An 18357-nucleotide genomic window follows, 5' to 3' on the forward strand; every position below is an offset into this window, starting at 1 on the left:
CGTGAATGGAATTAATAATGAAAAAAGACAGACAAAATATTTACAGTATGTGTAATCTATACATTATATGGACTTATATGGCCACCTGCACTAAAAAAAAAAAAGCAACAAATTGTAAAGCCTTTTTTGGAAAACGTTTTAGATATCACATTGGAGAAATTTGATGAGTGGAGAACTTCACTAAAAGCTAAAATCAGAGCATCAGTTGCATTCAGCCAACACGCCAAAATGTAAGATGGGTGCATGTCTACTGAAAGTGCGGTTACTATTTAAGGTCCAAACAGCTGAGGCCATTAGGTGTGAAACAAATGTTTAATATTATGTGATACAGGAAAAGGAACCTTTAACAAAATCAATCTAAAAAAAAGCATGTTTGGTACAAAGTATCCCTATATATTCCTACAACAAATAATGATGTCTATACAAATACTATTTCAATAGATGTACATTATTTTAATTGATATGTATTATCATCTGCTTCTTACATAGCTAAATAAAAATACTCAGCAAACAAGTGTCCCTGATACTGACATCAGATATATAAAACGTCTTTGGGAAAGTTGATGATTTATAATTCTGTACATGGCAATCAGGTAAAACTTGAGAGCCATCAACCTCCTTTCCATCACTCATTCTATCAATCTTTTAAAGTTATGTTTGATTGGTATTACTTACTCTGTAAATAGACTCCGGATGTAATTTGTAAAATCCTGGGCAATGAATTAACAGGTATTGATGCAACAAAATCAGTCAACGTTACAGCATTTTCCAGATTGTCCATGATTTATGAATAGGACAATGAATTACGTGTCTTAGTAATTAGATAAGCTTCTCACTGACTGCAACAATAAATGCATATGATTACTCAAAACCAAGATACGTAAAGGGTTTCCTGTCCACATCATATCCTACAGCTAAACAAACTGAAACTACAATAGAGGAACTCTTTGGTCCTACAAGTGTGGGGAAATAAACATATTAGTAAACACACTGCAAACACGTATTGATGCATCTGATATGAGCTGGTATATCAAGATAAAAATATCACTACATAATATATATCGATGAGTCTGATATAAGCTGGCACTGGCGTAACTACCGTGGTTGCAGAGGTGGCGACTGCAACCGGGCCCGCGGGGTTATGGGGCCCGCCCTGCAGATCAGCAGCTGGCTCCTCTCTGTAAGAGAGGAGCTGCGCTGATCTGTGGCAGACCATGCTGTCGGTATACACCCGTGAGTCAGGGGGGCCTGATGTCAGCGGCGGCGAAGAGAACCGGGCCCCCCTCACCCGTCATCGCACACAGCAATGAAGAAAAATGGAGAGGAGAGCTCTGTTCCATTTTTCTTCATTCTCCCCCTGTGCCTGCGCTCACAGAGCGTGGTGACGTCATCACTACGCGCTGCTGAGCTGAAACAACAGAGCACAGAATGGGAGGAAGCTGACCGAGGGAACGAGGGGTGGTGAGGATAGTGCAGTGACTGACATAGCCTGTGCAATTGTGGTACCGGGGCACAGAGGGGAGGCGGGCCCTCGCAACTAAACTGGAGGGCCATGCAATAAAGTATTATATGTGTCTGTGGTCTGACACTCACCAGGAAACTGCTGAGTGCCGATCAGCCCCAGAACCAGTAAGAGACACTCCTATGTTCCCGTGCAGCTCTGCTCTGTAGGACACTCTGCCCTGCCCCCTGCTAAGAACCAGGGGAGAAGATGGAGGCCGCAGCCAAAGAGCAGCAGCTGATTTCTGCAGGAGAGGACGTCAGAGCTGAGGGAACAGCAGGAAGATGGAGGCCGCTCCACATCCACAGCATGAGAAGAAGAGCAAGAAAAACTCCACAGGTCATCAGAGTGGTGAGTATATACTTATTGGATCTGTATATTTGCTTTTACACACATACCTGTGTTGCTTGTACTGTATATAATTATGGATGTGTCTGTGTGTATATATATATATATATATATATATATATATATATATATACAGTCATATGAAAAAGTGTGGGCACCCCTATTAATGTTAACCTTTTTTCTTTATAACAATTTGGGTTTTTGCAACAGCTATTTCAGTTTCATATATCTAATAACTGATATCCATCCCCTGCGTAACTTCAACTTCGTCACTGATTCTTGCACATTACTGTCAAGAATCTGCTGATACTGAGTTGAATCCATGCGACCCTCAACTTTAACAAGATTCCCGGTGCTGGCATTGGCCACTCTTCATAGGAGACTCAAATAGGAGAACAACTTGCAAGTGGCCACCTTAAATACCTTTTCTCATGATTGGATACACCTGCCTATGAAGTTCAAAGCTCAATGAGGTTACAAAACCAATTTAGTGCTTTAGTAAGTCAGTAAAAAGTAGTTATGAGTGTTCAAATCAAGAGATTGATAAGGGTGCCCATACTTTTGCACCGGTCAAATTTTGTTTAAATGGGGATTGCACATTTTCTGTTAGTGCAATAAACCTCATTTCAATCCAGAAATATTACACTGAGTCCATCAGTTATTAGATATATGAAACTGAAATAGCTGTTGCAAAAACCCAAATTGCTATAAAGAAAAAAGGTTAACATAATAGGGGTGCCCAAACTTTTTCATATGACTGTATATATATATATATATGTATATATATATATACATATATATATATATATATATATATATATATATATACAGTATTTATGATGCACACGCGTGTAAGTGAATGTGTGCATACCGTATATGTATCTCTGTGCATAAATAGTATGTGTAGACGTGTGTGTATATAATATATATATACAGTTAGGTCCAGAAATATTTGGACAGTGACACAAGTTTTGTTATTTTAGCTGTTTACAAAAACATGTTCAGAAATACAATTATATATATATAATATAGGCTGAAAGTGCACACTCCCAGCTGCAATATGAGAGTTTTCACATCCAAATCGGAGAAAGGGTTTAGGAATCATAGCTCTGTAATGCATAGCCTCCTCTTTTTCAAGGGACCAAAAGTAATTGGACAAGGGACTCTAAGGGCTGCAATTAACTCTGAAGGCGTCTCCCTCGTTAACCTGTAATCAATGAAGTAGTTAAAAGGTCTGGGGTTGATTACAGGTGTGTGGTTTTGCATTTGGAAGTTGTTGCTGTGACCAGACAACATGCGGTCTAAGGAACTCTCAATTGAGGTGAAACAGAACATCCTGAGGCTGAAAAAAAAGAAAAAATCCATCAGAGAATTAGCAGACATGCTGGGAGTAGCAAAATCAACAGTCGGGTACATTCTGAGAAAAAAGGAATTGACTGGTGAGCTTGGGAACTCAAAAAGGCCTGGGCGTCCACGGATGACAACAGTGGTGGATGATCGCCGCATACTTTCTTTGGTGAAGAAGAACCCGTTCACAACATCAACTGAAGTCCAGAACACTCTCAGTGAAGTAGGTGTATCTGTCTCTAAGTCAACAGTAAAGAGAAGACTCCATGAAAGTAAATACAAAGGGTTCACATCTAGATGCAAACCATTCATCAATTCCAAAAATAGACAGGCCAGAGTTACATTTGCTGAAAAACACCTCATGAAGCCAGCTCAGTTCTGGAAAAGTATTCTATGGACAGATGAGACAAAGATCAACCTGTACCAGAATGATGGGAAGAAAAAAGTTTGGAGAAGAAAGGGAACGGCACATGATCCAAGGCACACCACATCCTCTGTAAAACATGGTGGAGGCAACGTGATGGCATGGGCATGCATGGCTTTCAATGGCACTGGGTCACTTGTGTTTATTGATGACATAACAGCAGACAAGAGTAGCCGGATGAATTCTGAAGTGTACCGGGATATACTTTCAGCCCAGATTCAGCCAAATGCCGCAAAGTTGATCGGACGGCGCTTCATAGTACAGATGGACAATGACCCCAAGCAAACAGCCAAAGCTACCCAGGAGTTCATGAGTGCAAAAAAGTGGAACATTCTGCAATGGTCAAGTCAATCACCAGATCTTAACCCAATTGAGCATGCATTTCACTTGCTCAAATCCAGACTTAAGACGGAAAGACCCACAAACAAGCAAGACCTGAAGGCTGCGGCTGTAAAGGCCTGGCAAAGCATTAAGAAGGAGGAAACCCAGCGTTTGGTGATGTCCATGGGTTCCAGACTTAAGGCAGTGATTGCCTCCAAAGGATTCGCAACAAAATATTGAAAATAAAAATATTTTGTTTGGGTTTGGTTTATTTGTCCAATTACTTTTGACCTCCTAAAATGTGGAGTGTTTGTAAAGAAATGTGTACAATTCCTACAATTTCTATCAGATATTTTTGATCAAACCTTCAAATTAAACGTTACAATCTGCACTTGAATTCTGTTGTAGAGGTTTCATTTCAAATCCAATGTGGTGGCATGCAGAGCCCAACTCGCGAAAATTGTGTCACTGTCCAAATATTTCTGGACCTAACTGTATATGTGTGTGTGTGTGTGTTTACATAGTATATGTACCTGTGTGTGTTTACATAGTATATGTACCTGTGTGTGTGTTTACATAGTATATGTACTTGTGTGTGTGTGTTTAATTAGTATATGTACCTGTGTGTTCTTTACATAGTACATGTACGTGTGTGTTTACATAGTATATGTACGTATGTGTGTGTTTACATAGTATATGTACAGTACAGACTAAAAGTTTGGACACACCTTCTCATCTCTAGAACAACTGTTAAGAGGAGACTTTGTGCAGTAGGCCTTCATGGTAAAATAGCTGCTAGGAAACCACTGCTAAGGACATGCAACAAGCAGAAGAGACTTGTTTGGGCTAAAGAACACAAGGAATGGACATTAGACCAGTGGAAATCTGTGCTTTGGTCTGATGAGTCCAAATTTGAGATCTTTGGATCCAACCACTGTGTCTTTGTAGAAAAGGTGAACGGATGGACTCTACATGGCTGGTTCCCACCGTGAAGCATAAAGGAGGAGGTGTGATGGTGTGGGGGTGCTTTGCTGGTGACACTGTTGGGGATTTATTCAAAATTGAAGGCATACAGAACCAGCATGCCTACCACAGCATCTTGCAGCGGCGTGCTATTCCATCCAGTTTGCGTTTAGTTGGACCATCATTTATTTTTCAACAAGACAATGACCCCAAACACACCTCCAGGCTGTGTAAGAGCTATTTGACTAAGAAGGAGAGTGATGGGGTGCTACGCCAGATTACCTGGTCTCCACAGTCACCAGACCTGAACCCAATCGAGATGGTTTGGGGTGAGCTGGACCTCAGAGTGCAGGCAAAAGGGCCAACAAGTGCTAAGCATCTATGGGAACTCCTTCAAGACTGTTGGAAAACCATTTCCGGTGACTACCTCTTGAAGCTCATCAAGAGAATGCCAAGAGTGTGCACAGTAGTAATGAAAGCAAAAGGTGGCTACTTTGAAGAAGCTAGAATATAAGACATATTTTCAGTTGTTTCACACTGTTTTAAGTATTTCATTCCACATGTTTTATTTCATAGTTTTGATGCCTTCAATGTGAATCTACAATTTTCAGAGTCATTAAAATAAAGAAAACTCATTGAATGAGAAGGTGTGTCCAAACTTCTGGTCTATACTGTACGTGTGTGTGTGTGTGTGTGTGTTTACATAGTATATGTACGTGTGTGTGTGTGTTTACATAGTATATGTACCTGTGTGTGTGTTTACATAGTATATGTACGTGTGTGTGTTTACATAGTATATGTACCTGTGTGTGTGTGTGTGTTTACATAGTATATGTACCTATGTGTGTGTGTGTTTACATAGTATATGTACCTGTGTGTGTGTGTGTGTGTGTGTTTACAAAGTATATGTACCTGTGTGTGTGTTTACATAGTATATGTAAATGTGTGTGTTTACATAGTATATGTACGTGTGTATGGGTTTACACAGTATATGTACCTGTGTGTGTGTGTGTGTTTACATAGTATATGTACCTGTGTGTTTACATAGTATATGTACCTATGTGTATGTGTGTTTACATAGTATATGTACGTGTGTGTGTGTTTACATAGTATATGTACCTGTGTGTGTGTGTTTACATAGTATATGTACCTGTGTGTGTGTGTGTGTTTACATAGTATATGTACCTGTGTGTGTATGTGTGTTTACATAGTATATGTACCTGTGTGTGTGTGTTTACATAGTATATGTACGTATGTGTGTGTGTTTATGTCACGGGCGGGTAGGGCGCTGCGCTCACCACGCTCAGGTCCGGCGCTGCTGCTACTGCTGCTCGGTGGCTCGAGCGGTGGGCAGGATCCGGGGACTCGAGCGGCGCTCCTCGCCCGTGAGTGAAAGGGGTGGTCTGTTGAGGTTTGGGATGTCGGTTTGTGACGCCACCCAAGGTGTGTGGTGAGGTTGGGGCACCACCGCTGCTCTGTACGGGGATCCCGGGAGCGATGACAGGGAGCAGCTGGGATGTTTTCCTCCCCTCCGTGGGTAGGGGGATTTTGGTAGTCCCGGGGCCCGGAGTTGTTGTCTGTAAGGTGGATTGCGGGGCTTGGCCAGGTGCAGGGTCGCGGGGCAGCGCAGTGCCAGACGGCACGGTGGTACTTACTCAGCCAGTAACGCACACGGAGTCTCTGGTAAAACAAACGGCTGGATGGACGAGTCCCACAGACGGCTGCGACGGTCACTCCCGGTAGATTGGCGGTAACTGTCTCCCCCTGCACCGATGTTATGTTCTCGGCCCCGATGGCTTCCCACCGGTAACCCGCTCCCCAGCAGTATATTTGCCGGAGGAGCCCCTTTTTGCCCGCAGGCGCTGTCCCTGGGAACCCTAGCTGTGGCGGTAGCTGTATTTCCCTTCACGGTTGAGCGGTTGCCTTCAGTCGGGTCTTTACTGCTGGGAAACCCCGGAGGTTCCTGTCGCTGACGGATTTGACCGGTTTAACGGTTACTCCAAGCCTGGTCGGGGTCCGTAGGCCCTGCCGGATGGTGCTGGCTTCTCTTCGCTCCCCGATCCAGTACCGGCGGGCCACCGCCCATCAACGGTCCTTACGGTTGTGCGTCAATCGGCCTCTCCTATAGATGGTCACCACCGTCTGCCAACCTTGCTCTCAGGTGCCCGGGCCACATACCCGGACACGGTCAGTCTGCTCCTCTACTACCACTTCCTTCCTTTCTCAACTGCCCTCCTTTCCCGCCTCCAGGACTGTGAACGCCTCGGTGGGTGGAGTCAACCGCCTGGCTCCGCCCCACCTGGTGTGGACATCAGCCCCTAGAGGGAGGCAACAAGGATTTGTGTCTGACTTTGATGTTCCTAACCGGGGTGTGGGGTGTGTTGTTGCAGTACCTGTGACGTCCTGGCTTGTCCAGGGCGCCACATTTACATAGTATATGTGTGTGTGTTTACATACTATATGTACGTGTGTGTGTGTTTACATAGTATATGTACATGTGTGTGTGTATACATAGTATATGTACGTGTTTGTTTATCCTCAGAACCAGCAAGTTCTCTTTGCTACTTCTCTGATCTATGTTTGCAGCAGTGATATCATGACTAAAACATGTGACTGCTGGAGCCAATCACTGAGTTCAGCCGCCATGCCATGGTAGAAGGCGTCAGTTGCGGAGCCCTGTCATTAGTGGTCACGTGTGACATTATTACTGCAGCCTGTAAACATAGATGGAGCAGCAGAGAGACATCACTGGACCAGGTGAACATGAGTAACTCCGATTTTATTTTTTCCAAGTGCAAGATGATCAGCACAACAAAACTTAAAATGGAAGACCCCCAAGACGCAGAGGGACATGTGGGAAGGGTTCAGGAGGGCGGCATGGTAAATTCTTGCACAGGAGCCCTTTGCTCTCGGTGTCCCCGCCCGTCACCCCTGGAGGATTTGTTGTTTTTTTGTTTATTTTCAATCCATGATTACACGGTGACCAGAGGCCTATGGTGGTGCATTACACAGTATGGGGGCTGTGTAATAAAATATGAGAACTTGTAGAGCTGTAGGGGGAAAAAGCGCAATAGGGTCTTACCCGGTATGAGGGTAGAGAGACAGAAAGAGGTACACTCACCTGGTAGGGTTGTGCAAGTCACAACTCCTTATGATCGCACGTGAGTGCCTTTTTGCGGTTTAGCAGCGGCCCCGGAATGCAGTATATAATATATTCTAAACGAAAATATCAGTTTTGTGTCCTTTTTGTAATCTATGCACTGTTTTTTTCCATTGTTCTCATTTCTCCTCTTTGCATTTCTTAATTTTAATACCCCTTGTTTTTAACCGTTATATTTTGTTTTGCATCCCCTTCTGTTGGTACTACTGTGAGTGATTGGCTCATTGGTGGTGATCACAGACCTGTTGTCCTGTGTGTTTATTAACTCCCTCCATTTTTTATACCATCTTGTAGACTGGTCGTTTTGGTGCGGCTCTTTTTATAACCATCCGGAATCATGGTCTAGCTTATGGACTGGATCTTTGGTATATGTGCAACATATTTTGAAGATTTGAAGAAGCTTCTCCCTGTCTCTTAAAGTGGTTATCCAACCATATCTTGTCTTTTTTTGGACTTAATAACAGTCAGGATATAAAGCATTGATTTCACTTTGTTTGCACTTCAAGCACTTTTAGCACTTTTTTCCATGCTGACCCAGTCCTTATGTTATATACTTCTGAGTTAGGTGACTTGTGGTATTTTCTCCTTCCCCCTCTGTCCTACCCTCCCTCCTCGGGTTTTACATCTCCGACAGCCTTCGGTTTCCCGTGTCACTCCTCCGCTCCCAGGCCTGACCCGATGTTATATATCCTCCTCTTTTCTTACGTTATTTGGCTTGTCTCTGTGTGCACTCATGCTGTTCCCAGGGTTACGCGTCCCTCGGATCAGGTGGGTGTGCCCGAGTCAGGTGTAACGTGGGATGGGGGCGAATTTATTTACACACTTCTTGCCATGCCAGACTACGAGTGGTGGGGCGTGGGTACGGGGCTGATGCGTCCCCTGAATCATGTGGGGCCCTCCTGTCTGGCGGCGAGATGTTGGATGTCTATTATATCTAATACAGGCGGTCATTGGCGGAGGTATCTATCAGTTATGGTATTGCACCTTTGGGATTGGGAGTCGGTACCTTTGGGACTAGTGACGACTTCCGGTATACTGGCCTTCTGTGAAGTGTGTCCTTGACTACTACAACTGTGGCACTAGCGACGGATATCATGTGACCAGCGCAGGTCGGATTGTTAATACTGTGTACTGACTTCCGGTGCAGTGATTAATAGGGAAGTGTGCCCCTAACTACCACTTTTGCGTTGTTAGTAACATTCATCCCTTCCCAATACTGCATATGTCACTTCCGGTTCCGATATTTCCGGCTACGCACCTGTTTCACCAGTTTAGGAGGGTTATTTAAGGAGAATGCAGGCACTTGGGTCACCACTTAGACTCCCCTCCTTGATGAAGCGACATACCCCTCGCGAAACGCGCATCGGATGGAGATTCTGGGCATTTTATAGGGACCTTATTTGACTTGGGACTGCGCTTCCGGCTGCTGGCACTTTGAGTACACCGCTGTACCTTTCCACTGCATTAAGCACTTTAGGTAAGAAAAATATGAATATTGCGGATTCTCTGATTGCTTACCTTTTAGTTTTACTATCATAGGATTAGGTTTCTTCATAACTCCAATTGAACCCCATGCCAGCCGGCATAAAGGGTCCAAATATTGATTGATACTAGCAAGTGTAATGGATTACACCCTTGGTGACAAGAAATATTTTTTCAATAGACGCCACCGATCTCTCCATTAGAGTAAATTGGAGGATTATATGGATCAGTTATTTAGCAGGAGGTACCACGGACACTAAATAAAGCTATTAAAAAGCAATTGCTCATTTAAGCCCCTCGGTGAAAGGGTTTCAAGCTTAAACATCCACCTCGTTTCCCTCTGGAGGACCAATCTGTCCCAGTCTCCACCTCTTTTAGGTCTCAGGACCTTGTCAATTCCCGTGAATCTCAGTACCTTAGGATCACCCCCATGTTTTTCAATAACATGTCTGGACACAGCCGTGTCCCTCCGATGCTCCACGTCGCCTAGGTGTTCACCTATCCTCCTTCTGAATTAAATGTCTTGGTGACCTGTAAAACCGGGCATGCACCAAGGAAATTAAGGGTTGCTTTAAATGCTCAGGATGCATTGCATGCCCGGTTTTACAGGTCACCAAGACATTTAGGAGTAATGTGACCTCTAGGGAATATGCTATAAGACACTTTATCAACTGCCACACACAGGGCGTCATATATAAGATCGACTGTGTGTGCGGCCTTGAGTATGTTGGAAAAACTATCCGTGAATTCAGAAGGAGGATAGGTGAACACCTAGGCGACGTGGAGCATCGGAGGGACACGGCTGTGTCCAGACATGTTATTGAAAAACATGGGGGTGATTCTAAGGTACTGAGATTCACGGGAATTGACAAGGTCCTGAGACCTAAAAGAGGTGGAGACTGGGACAGATTGGTCCTCCAGAGGGAAACGAGGTGGATGTTTAAGCTTGAAACCCTTTCACCGAGGGGCTTAAATGAGCAATTGCTTTTTAATAGCTTTATTTAGTGTCCGTGGTACCTCCTGCTAAATAACTGATCCATATAATCCTCCAATTTACTCTAATGGAGAGATCAGTGGCGTCTATTGAAAAAATATTTCTTGTCACCAAGGGTGTAATCCATTACACTTGCTAGTATCTATCATAGGATTAGCCCTATTTCTTCTGTGGCGTCTCATTTATCATCACCATGATCTCTCCCCACTATATGGTGGAGAATCCATGATTGATTTATGTGCTGCACCCTCAACCGCAGTCCCTGTCCTAAACAGCTTCTATTCTCTACACTCAGTCCTGAGCAAAATCCTTTTATTTCCAGCCACTATTCATACAGACTCATCGTAGCTATAATTTTTGATACACTATAGTGGGCTGTTATTGATTTCTTTTCCTGAGGAAGGAGACGGAGATGTCTCTGAAACGCGTAGAATTATGAAATAAAGGAAATCTTTTTCATCTACAGCATCAGTGGTTTTTAGTGCGGCATTCAAACCGGTTTTCTCTTTACCTGACCTATATATAATAAAATATGAGAGACAGCGTATACATATTTTGGAGATGCATTATAATACTTGTAAGTATATGTGGTGCATTAAATGGTATTGGGGCTGTATAATACAATATGAAGGACTATGGGTGTATTATAAAACATTCGGAACTATGGAGCTGCATTATAATATATAGAAGACTATGGGTGTGCATTAAATGGTATGTGGACTGCATAATACAATATGGAGGACTATGGGGCTGCCTTAGAAAACATGGAGGACAATGGGGCTACATTATAATATATAGAGGACTGTGGGTGTGTGTCGCGGGCGGGGAGGAGGGTGCCGGCACCGCGCTCACCCCTCTGCTCGGGTCCAGATGCTGCTGCTCAGTGGTGGCTCGAGCGGTGGGCCGGATCCCGGGGGTTCTCGAGCGGCACTCCTCGCCCGTGAGTGAAAAGGGGATTTTGTTGGGGAGATTGTCCGTGACGCCACCCACGGTTGTGGTGATTCGTAGCACCACCGCTGCTCAATATGGGGATCCCGGGAGTGGTGATGCGGAGCAGCCAGGTGTTGTGTTTCCCCTCTGTGGGTAGGGGTTGGTGATCCCGGGGCCCGGTGATGGTGTGGAAGGGTGCAGGGCCTGGTGGGCGCAGGGACGCGGGGCACTGTGGTACTCACTCAGCCTGAGACGTTGACACAGTTTTACGGTAAACCACACGGCTGAAAAGACGGTTCCCATGGACGGCTGCACTTGCTCTCCCAGCAGGTAACGGTGATGTCCCTCTGACCTGCACCTGATGTTTTTAAGTTGGTAGCGATGGGTTCCCACCGGTAACCCGCTCCCCGGCTTGGATATGGGCCGGGGGAGCCCTACTTTGCCCGCATATGCTGGTCCTGAGGAGCTGGTGCCCTGGCGGTGGTGGTGTTCCTCACTAATGGTTGGACGGTTGTCTTCAATCGGGACTTGGTTGTTGGGGGATCGACGTCCCCTTCACTGACGGATTTGGCAAATTATGGTGACTCCTAGCCTTGCCGGGGTCCGAGAGGCCCCTGCCCTGGTGCTGACTGTCCTTCGTATACTGCTCCAGACCGCCGGGCCACTACTCGACCGCGGTCCTTCCAGCAACCTCCGAGCAGTCCCCCTCCAGACGATCACCGCTGTTGCTGACCTTGCTGACCTGTCCTGCACTTAGCTGGACTCACTTCAGGCCTTTCTACGCTCCCTTTTGTTCCTTTTCTTCCTTACTCCCCTACCACTTCACTTTCACTTAGCTCCTTTACCACTTCCTTCTACTTCACTCCCCTGAACTGCACTGCCTGGTTCTTCCCGCCTCCAGGGCTGTGAACTCCTCGGTGGGCGGAGCCAACCGCCTGGCCCACCCCCTGGTGTGAACATCAGCCCCTGGAGGAAGGCAACAAGGATTTTGGTAGCTTTGGTGTTCCTAACTGGGATGTAGGGTGTGGTGGTGTGATGACCTGTGACCCCTGGCTTGCCCAGGGCGTCACATTCCCCCTTAGCAAAATGCAGACCGTCCGCGGGCTGCCCGTCCAACACCGGTTTTATTTTCTGTAAATGTAAAAAGATAACATATAAAGCATAACATCTTCCCACAACGGGAGGCACATTTCTTAAACGTTACTAAATGGTTTTACGGGTACGGTTTCCGCTCTCTCCCACCCAAGCAACCTGGCCCTGATGCTGCCCCTAAAACCCAGGCAGCACCCCTTGACCCACAGTCCAGCACCAGTTACCTGAGCGAGATCTGTCCTTCCCCTCCAGAGGGTAGCCACCGGTTCCTTTGGTGGCTGGGCCCCAGCCTGCTCTGCTGAGGGCCCTCCCTCCAACCTGCCTCTCCGGAGGCGGCAACTGCGGAAAACGGTACTGTAAAACAACATATTTACAAGCCACTTAACGTTTGTGGTTGCCCTGCAAGTTCACGGGCTTGTCCATGGATAGTTCCCATGCTAAACTTTTTTAAAAGGTCCCCACGGGGACAACGGTGCCGGCTCGTGCCGGTTCAATCACAAAGAATCAGGTGAAGTACTCGGTAATCATCATTTTTCTTATCATTTTCAACCTTTTAAAACTTTTTCAACAAACATCAAGGTGGTCCCAACGGGGACTGCTGCAACGGGCATCCGCTGCCCTACTCGTACTTTTCTGCTGAGGCGGACCCATCCTCTGCCACCAGCACATCAAACATGCACTGACATGCCTGCGGTGACAGGGGCACCCGGTACCCATTTCCACCGGTACGCGGGGTATGGACAACCACGGGGTCTCCCACATAGCGGGAACGCTCACTTGCCCCTGCAAACTCAACAGCGGACCCGGGGCTGGGGCAGGAGTCGTCATCTCTTGTTGCTGCGTCAGGCGGGTTGCCGCCAGCTGTCGCAGCCTCCTGGCCTCCAGCATCCATCACTTCAGCCCCCTCTGCGGTAGCACGGAGCAGCAGATTAGGCGAGCTTACACTGAGGCGCCCCATAAGTAACGGCAAGGGTGATGCATAGGCCGAGACTAGGCCGGGCCCCTCAGCCGCAGCGGCCGGTCCAGGTAGGACATAGGGACGTGGGTCACCAGTCGACTCTGCTACATCCATTCCCCCTCCGTACCTCGGGGTAGTCGTAGTCAGCATCTCCACCTCGCTGGTCCACTGGTCCATCATCTGGAGGATTTGTTCCTGTTGACGCTGGTGGAACTGAATCACCCGGGCCCTCATCCAGGCCACGGTCCCGGGCTCAGGGTCTGGCACAGTCTCTACTGGGACTTCTGGCACCATGCTGTTAAGGGGCCGCGGTCCTCGCGGTTCCCCCTGGTGCACTTCAGGGCCGTCCTGGACGTCTGCAGCCGGCTGGTCCGCCGGAGCGGCTGGGCAGGGTATCGCTACCGGTTGGGCAGGTAGCGGTCCTAATGGCGGGGCGGCAGCAGCTATCATGGGTAGCGGGGAGAGAGGCAGGGTGAGCGGAAGCCGGCCGGGCCCCTCAGCTCCAACGGCCGATCCCTTAGGAATACAGGGGCGTGGGTCGCTTACCCGCTCCTCCAACTCCTCTTCAACCTCGCGTCTCCACATAGCAGCCACCACGTCCGCCATGTCAGTCTTCCACTCCTCCAGAAGGAGTTGCATATGGGCCTGCAGACGATTACTCAGCGGGACGGTCCGGTCCCTCAACCACGTCGCCGTACCGGGCGCGGGGGCTTCCTCGTTGGGAGTTGGGTTGTACATCTCGGCAATCGTGCCTTCCAGGAACCCAGTATTGCTGCAGAGTCCTGGCGTCCCTGCTTTTATAGCTGCGCTCACATGCAGCCAGCCGCCATCGTGTCCCCCTTAGCTTCTTCCCGGCCACTCCTCTATTGGGGCGGAGTTTTGGCCTTCGCGCCTCTGCTACTCGAGAAGACGCTCGAGCGGGAACTTTTCGCGCCAAAGATGGCGACTTCTGGAAATTTTCAGCCGGATACCTCCGGCGGTCACAAGGCGCACCTCTACCCAACGGCAGAGCGGTAAGATCCTGTTCGTGACGCCAAGTTGTCGCGGGCGGGGAGGAGGGTGCCGGCACCGCGCTCACCCCTCTGCTCGGGTCCGGCTGCTGCTGCTCAGTGGTGGCTCGAGCGGTGGGCCGGATCCCGGGGGTTCTCGAGCGGCACTCCTCGCCCGTGAGTGAAAAGGGAATTTTGTTGGGGAGATTGTCCGTGACGCCACCCACGGTTGTGGTGACTCGTAGCACCACCGCTGCTCAATATGGGGATCCCGGGAGTGGTGATGCGGAGCAGCCAGGTGTTGTGTTGCCCCTCCGTGGGTAGGGGTTGGTGATCCCGGGGCCCGGTGATGGTGTGGAAGGGTGCAGGGCCTGGTGGGCGCAGGGACGCGGGGGCAGCGCTGAGCCTTGCGGCACTGTGGTACTCACTCAGCCTGAGACCTTGACACAGTTTTACGGTAAACCACACGGCTGGAAAGACGGTTCCCACGGACGGCTGCACTTGCTCTCCCAGCAGGTAACGGTGATGTCCGTCTGACCTGCACCTGATGTTTCTAAGTTGGTAGCGATGGGTTCCCACCGGTAACCCGCTCCCCGGCTTGGATATGGGCCGGGGGAGCCCTACTTTACCCGCAGACGCTGGCCCTGAGGAGCTGGTGCCCTGGCGGTGGCAGTGTTCCTCACTAATGGTTGGTCGGTTGTCTTCAATCGGGACTTGGTTGTTGGGGGATCGACGTCCCCTTCACTGACGGATTCGGCAAATTATGGCGACTCCTAGCCTTGCCGGGGTCCGAGAGGCCCCTGCCCTGGTGCTGACTGTCCTTCGTATATTGCTCCAGACCGCCGGGCCACTACTCGACCGCGGTCCTTCCAGTAACCTCCGAGCAGTCCCCCTCCAGACGATCACCGCTGTTGCTGACCTTGCTGACCTGTCCTGCACTTAGCTGGACTCACTTCAGGCCTTTCTACGCTCCCTTTTGTTCCTTTTCTTCCTTACTCCACTACCACTTCACTTTCACTTAGCTCCTTTACCACTTCCTTCTACTTCACTCCCCTGAACTGCACTGCCTGGTTCTTCCCGCCTCCAGGGCTGTGAACTCCTCGGTGGGCGGAGCCAACCGCCTGGCCCACCCCCTGGTGTGAACATCAGCCCCTGGAGGAAGGCAACAAGGATTTTGGTAGCTTTGGTGTTCCTAACTGGGATGTAGAGTGTGGTGGTGTGATGACCTGTGACCCCTGGCTTGCCCAGGGCGTCACATGTGCATTATAGTACATGGAGGCCTATAGAGTGTATTAAATGGTATGGGGGCTGCATACTACAATATGAAGGACTATGGGGTGCATTCATTCAGGTCTATGGAGCTGCATTATAATACATGGAGGACTATGGGGGTGCATTATAAAACATGTAGGACTGTGGGGGCTGCAATATAATATATGGAGGACTATGGGGGTGTAGTATAATATATGGAGAAATATTGGATGAATTATAATACATGGAGGACTATTGGGGTGCATTCTAATATATGAAAGGTTATGTGGGACCCATTATACTATATGGAATGGTATGTGGGGGCCATTATAGTACTTGGAGAGCTATATACGAAGGGTGACTACGCTACAAGCATGGGATGGGTTTGAGGCTCTTTCCCTCAGCACCCAGCTTTCCCATGCTCTGATATCATGGGAAAGATGGGTGCTGAGAGAAAGATGTATAGCAGAGCACGGGGATGGTGGGTGCAGAGGATAAGATATCAGAATATAGAAAAGCTGAGTGCTGATAGAAAAAGGTATTTCAGATCATGGGAGACCTGGGTGCTGAGGGAAAGAACCCAGTGTCAGCCACACTATCCCGTACCCTGAGTGTCAGCGTTATTTATTATCCCGAACCCCGAGTGTCGGTGTACAGTTGGGGGGGGCCAGGTCCAAACTTTGCACCAGGGCCCATCGAACTCTAGTTACGCCACTGTAAGCTGGTATATCAAAATAGAAATATCACTAGATATTTTCAATAAAACTTCCTTTAGTGTAAGTTATAAGACCAAAAGCAATTCAATGGGAAGCACATCAACTCTCAATTGACATGAGTTAGAAAAGAAAAGACGGTTCTGCTCGATCGCAACCAGCCTGATAGTAGTCCTAGGGAAAATGTACATCTCACGGAAACCCCATTTCACTCACCGGTCCTGGGTGCGTGTTGAAAGGATAAGGAGCCTCAATATAGCTAATGTAGGGAGCCACTGTGGACCTGTGGAAGCGTGATTATACGCAAAACGGCTGTCGTCCTGGTAGGACCTGCACCTGGTCTTCACCCTGCTTTTTATATGCACCTATTCGTAATATAAAGAAGAAGTTTTTTACCGGATCTGAGCTGGTTTGTGCGGTTGTTTCATTCTCCCTACATTGTCTCAATTGACATGACAAAAAGAAAAGCCATTATTGATTGAGATGAGCGAACCTCAACAGGGTGTTCTTTCCCCGTTGACTTCACCAAGCCCGTTCCCTTGACTGTGGCTTCGCTAGAGAAGTAGATAGGGACAGTGGGAATCTTGTTCATCCATTCATGCGCGTCATTAAACAGGTTTTTGATAACAATGAAGGATGCTTACCTATCACAACTGGTTCAAGACCCAACAAGGAGAAGTTACAATCCAACTCTAACTCTGGCACACCAAATGTAAATGGTGATATAGGGAAACCACATTATAATGGCGACTGCTGTCCCACAAGTGAACTGACTTCACTCACCAGCACGGACTGCACAGACCTACAGGAGGCTGAAATATAGGCCGTAGGCCACTATCCCAGTCCATTATATGAGTCCCCAAGGCCTCATCTGGATTTACCTTATTCTCCCCCCTCCTTCTAACAGGCAGTGGAAGCCCTTGAAATAAAGAGGATCCGGATCATAACTATAACACTTGTGGGACAGAAGTCACCATTACAATGTGGCTTCCCGATATGTTCACATATTGAAATGCTACATACATTGCCACATTACCGCCTCCTTAGGTCCATACTCATTTCTGTGATCCTCCACTGGTTCATTTATCTCAGCCTGGGATCCTTTCTGTGTACAGGCCTCCTTAGTTCCACGCTGAATTTTGTGACCCTCCGCTGGTTCATGTATCTCGGCCTGGGATCCTGTCTGTGTACAGGGTAATACACTCTGTGTCATTTATGCATCAGAATTCCTTTTTCTAATCAGCAACTCTGAAGTTTACATACAACATACTCAATTCTACCTTGGTTTGAGGTTTTACAGTGCCCTTTACATCTCATTCTTCATGTAAATACCCCATGTTTACTATATCCCTCTAGATAATTTTTCCTTGATGAAGACCATTTTTACAGGCTGAAACGTCTGATTGGATGGACTGTATCTGTATTTTTGTTACATTTTCATATTAAAGCATCACTAAAGAAAGCAATTCTCCAATTTTCTGAGTCTATCTTCCATTTACATTTGGTCTGCCAGGGTTAAGGCCACTTTACACGCAGAGATAAATCTTTGGGAGATCTGTGGTTGCAGTGAAATCATGGACATATTGTTCCATTTGTACACAGCCACAAACCTGGCACTGATTGTCCACAATTTCACTGCAACCACAGATGTGCCCCAGATTTATCTCTGTGTGTAAAGTGGCCTTTAGAGTTGGATTGTAACGTTTTTTGCTACTCTAGAGCACCCATCATTAGGTGGTTGAGCCAGACTTTCCCTTTTCTTCCCAACAAGGAGAGGAACACTGCTGGACCTAATATTAACCAACAGGCCAAACTGCATATCAAATATACAGGTTAGGGGTCACTTGGGTAATAGTGATCACAAAATAATAAGGTCTACAAGAA

The 18357-nt window shown here is 47.4% G+C and overlaps 1 protein-coding gene across 1 annotated transcript in view; it reads right to left on the bottom strand.

Annotated features, from left to right (window-relative positions):
* Window positions 1-824, bottom strand: part of THEMIS2 (thymocyte selection associated family member 2) — a 167541-nt gene extending 166717 nt beyond the window's left edge. The window contains exon 1 of the mRNA XM_075333966.1: window positions 676-824. Coding sequence (XP_075190081.1) covers window positions 676-781 — 106 coding nt within the window. The 5' untranslated portion in view covers window positions 782-824. The remainder of the gene's footprint in view (window positions 1-675) is intronic.
* Between the last annotated feature and the right edge of the window lie 17533 nt (window positions 825-18357).

The sequence above is a fragment of the Anomaloglossus baeobatrachus genome, chromosome 2 (assembly GCF_048569485.1).
Source record: "Anomaloglossus baeobatrachus isolate aAnoBae1 chromosome 2, aAnoBae1.hap1, whole genome shotgun sequence".
NCBI classification, from domain to species: Eukaryota; Metazoa; Chordata; class Amphibia; order Anura; family Aromobatidae; genus Anomaloglossus; species Anomaloglossus baeobatrachus.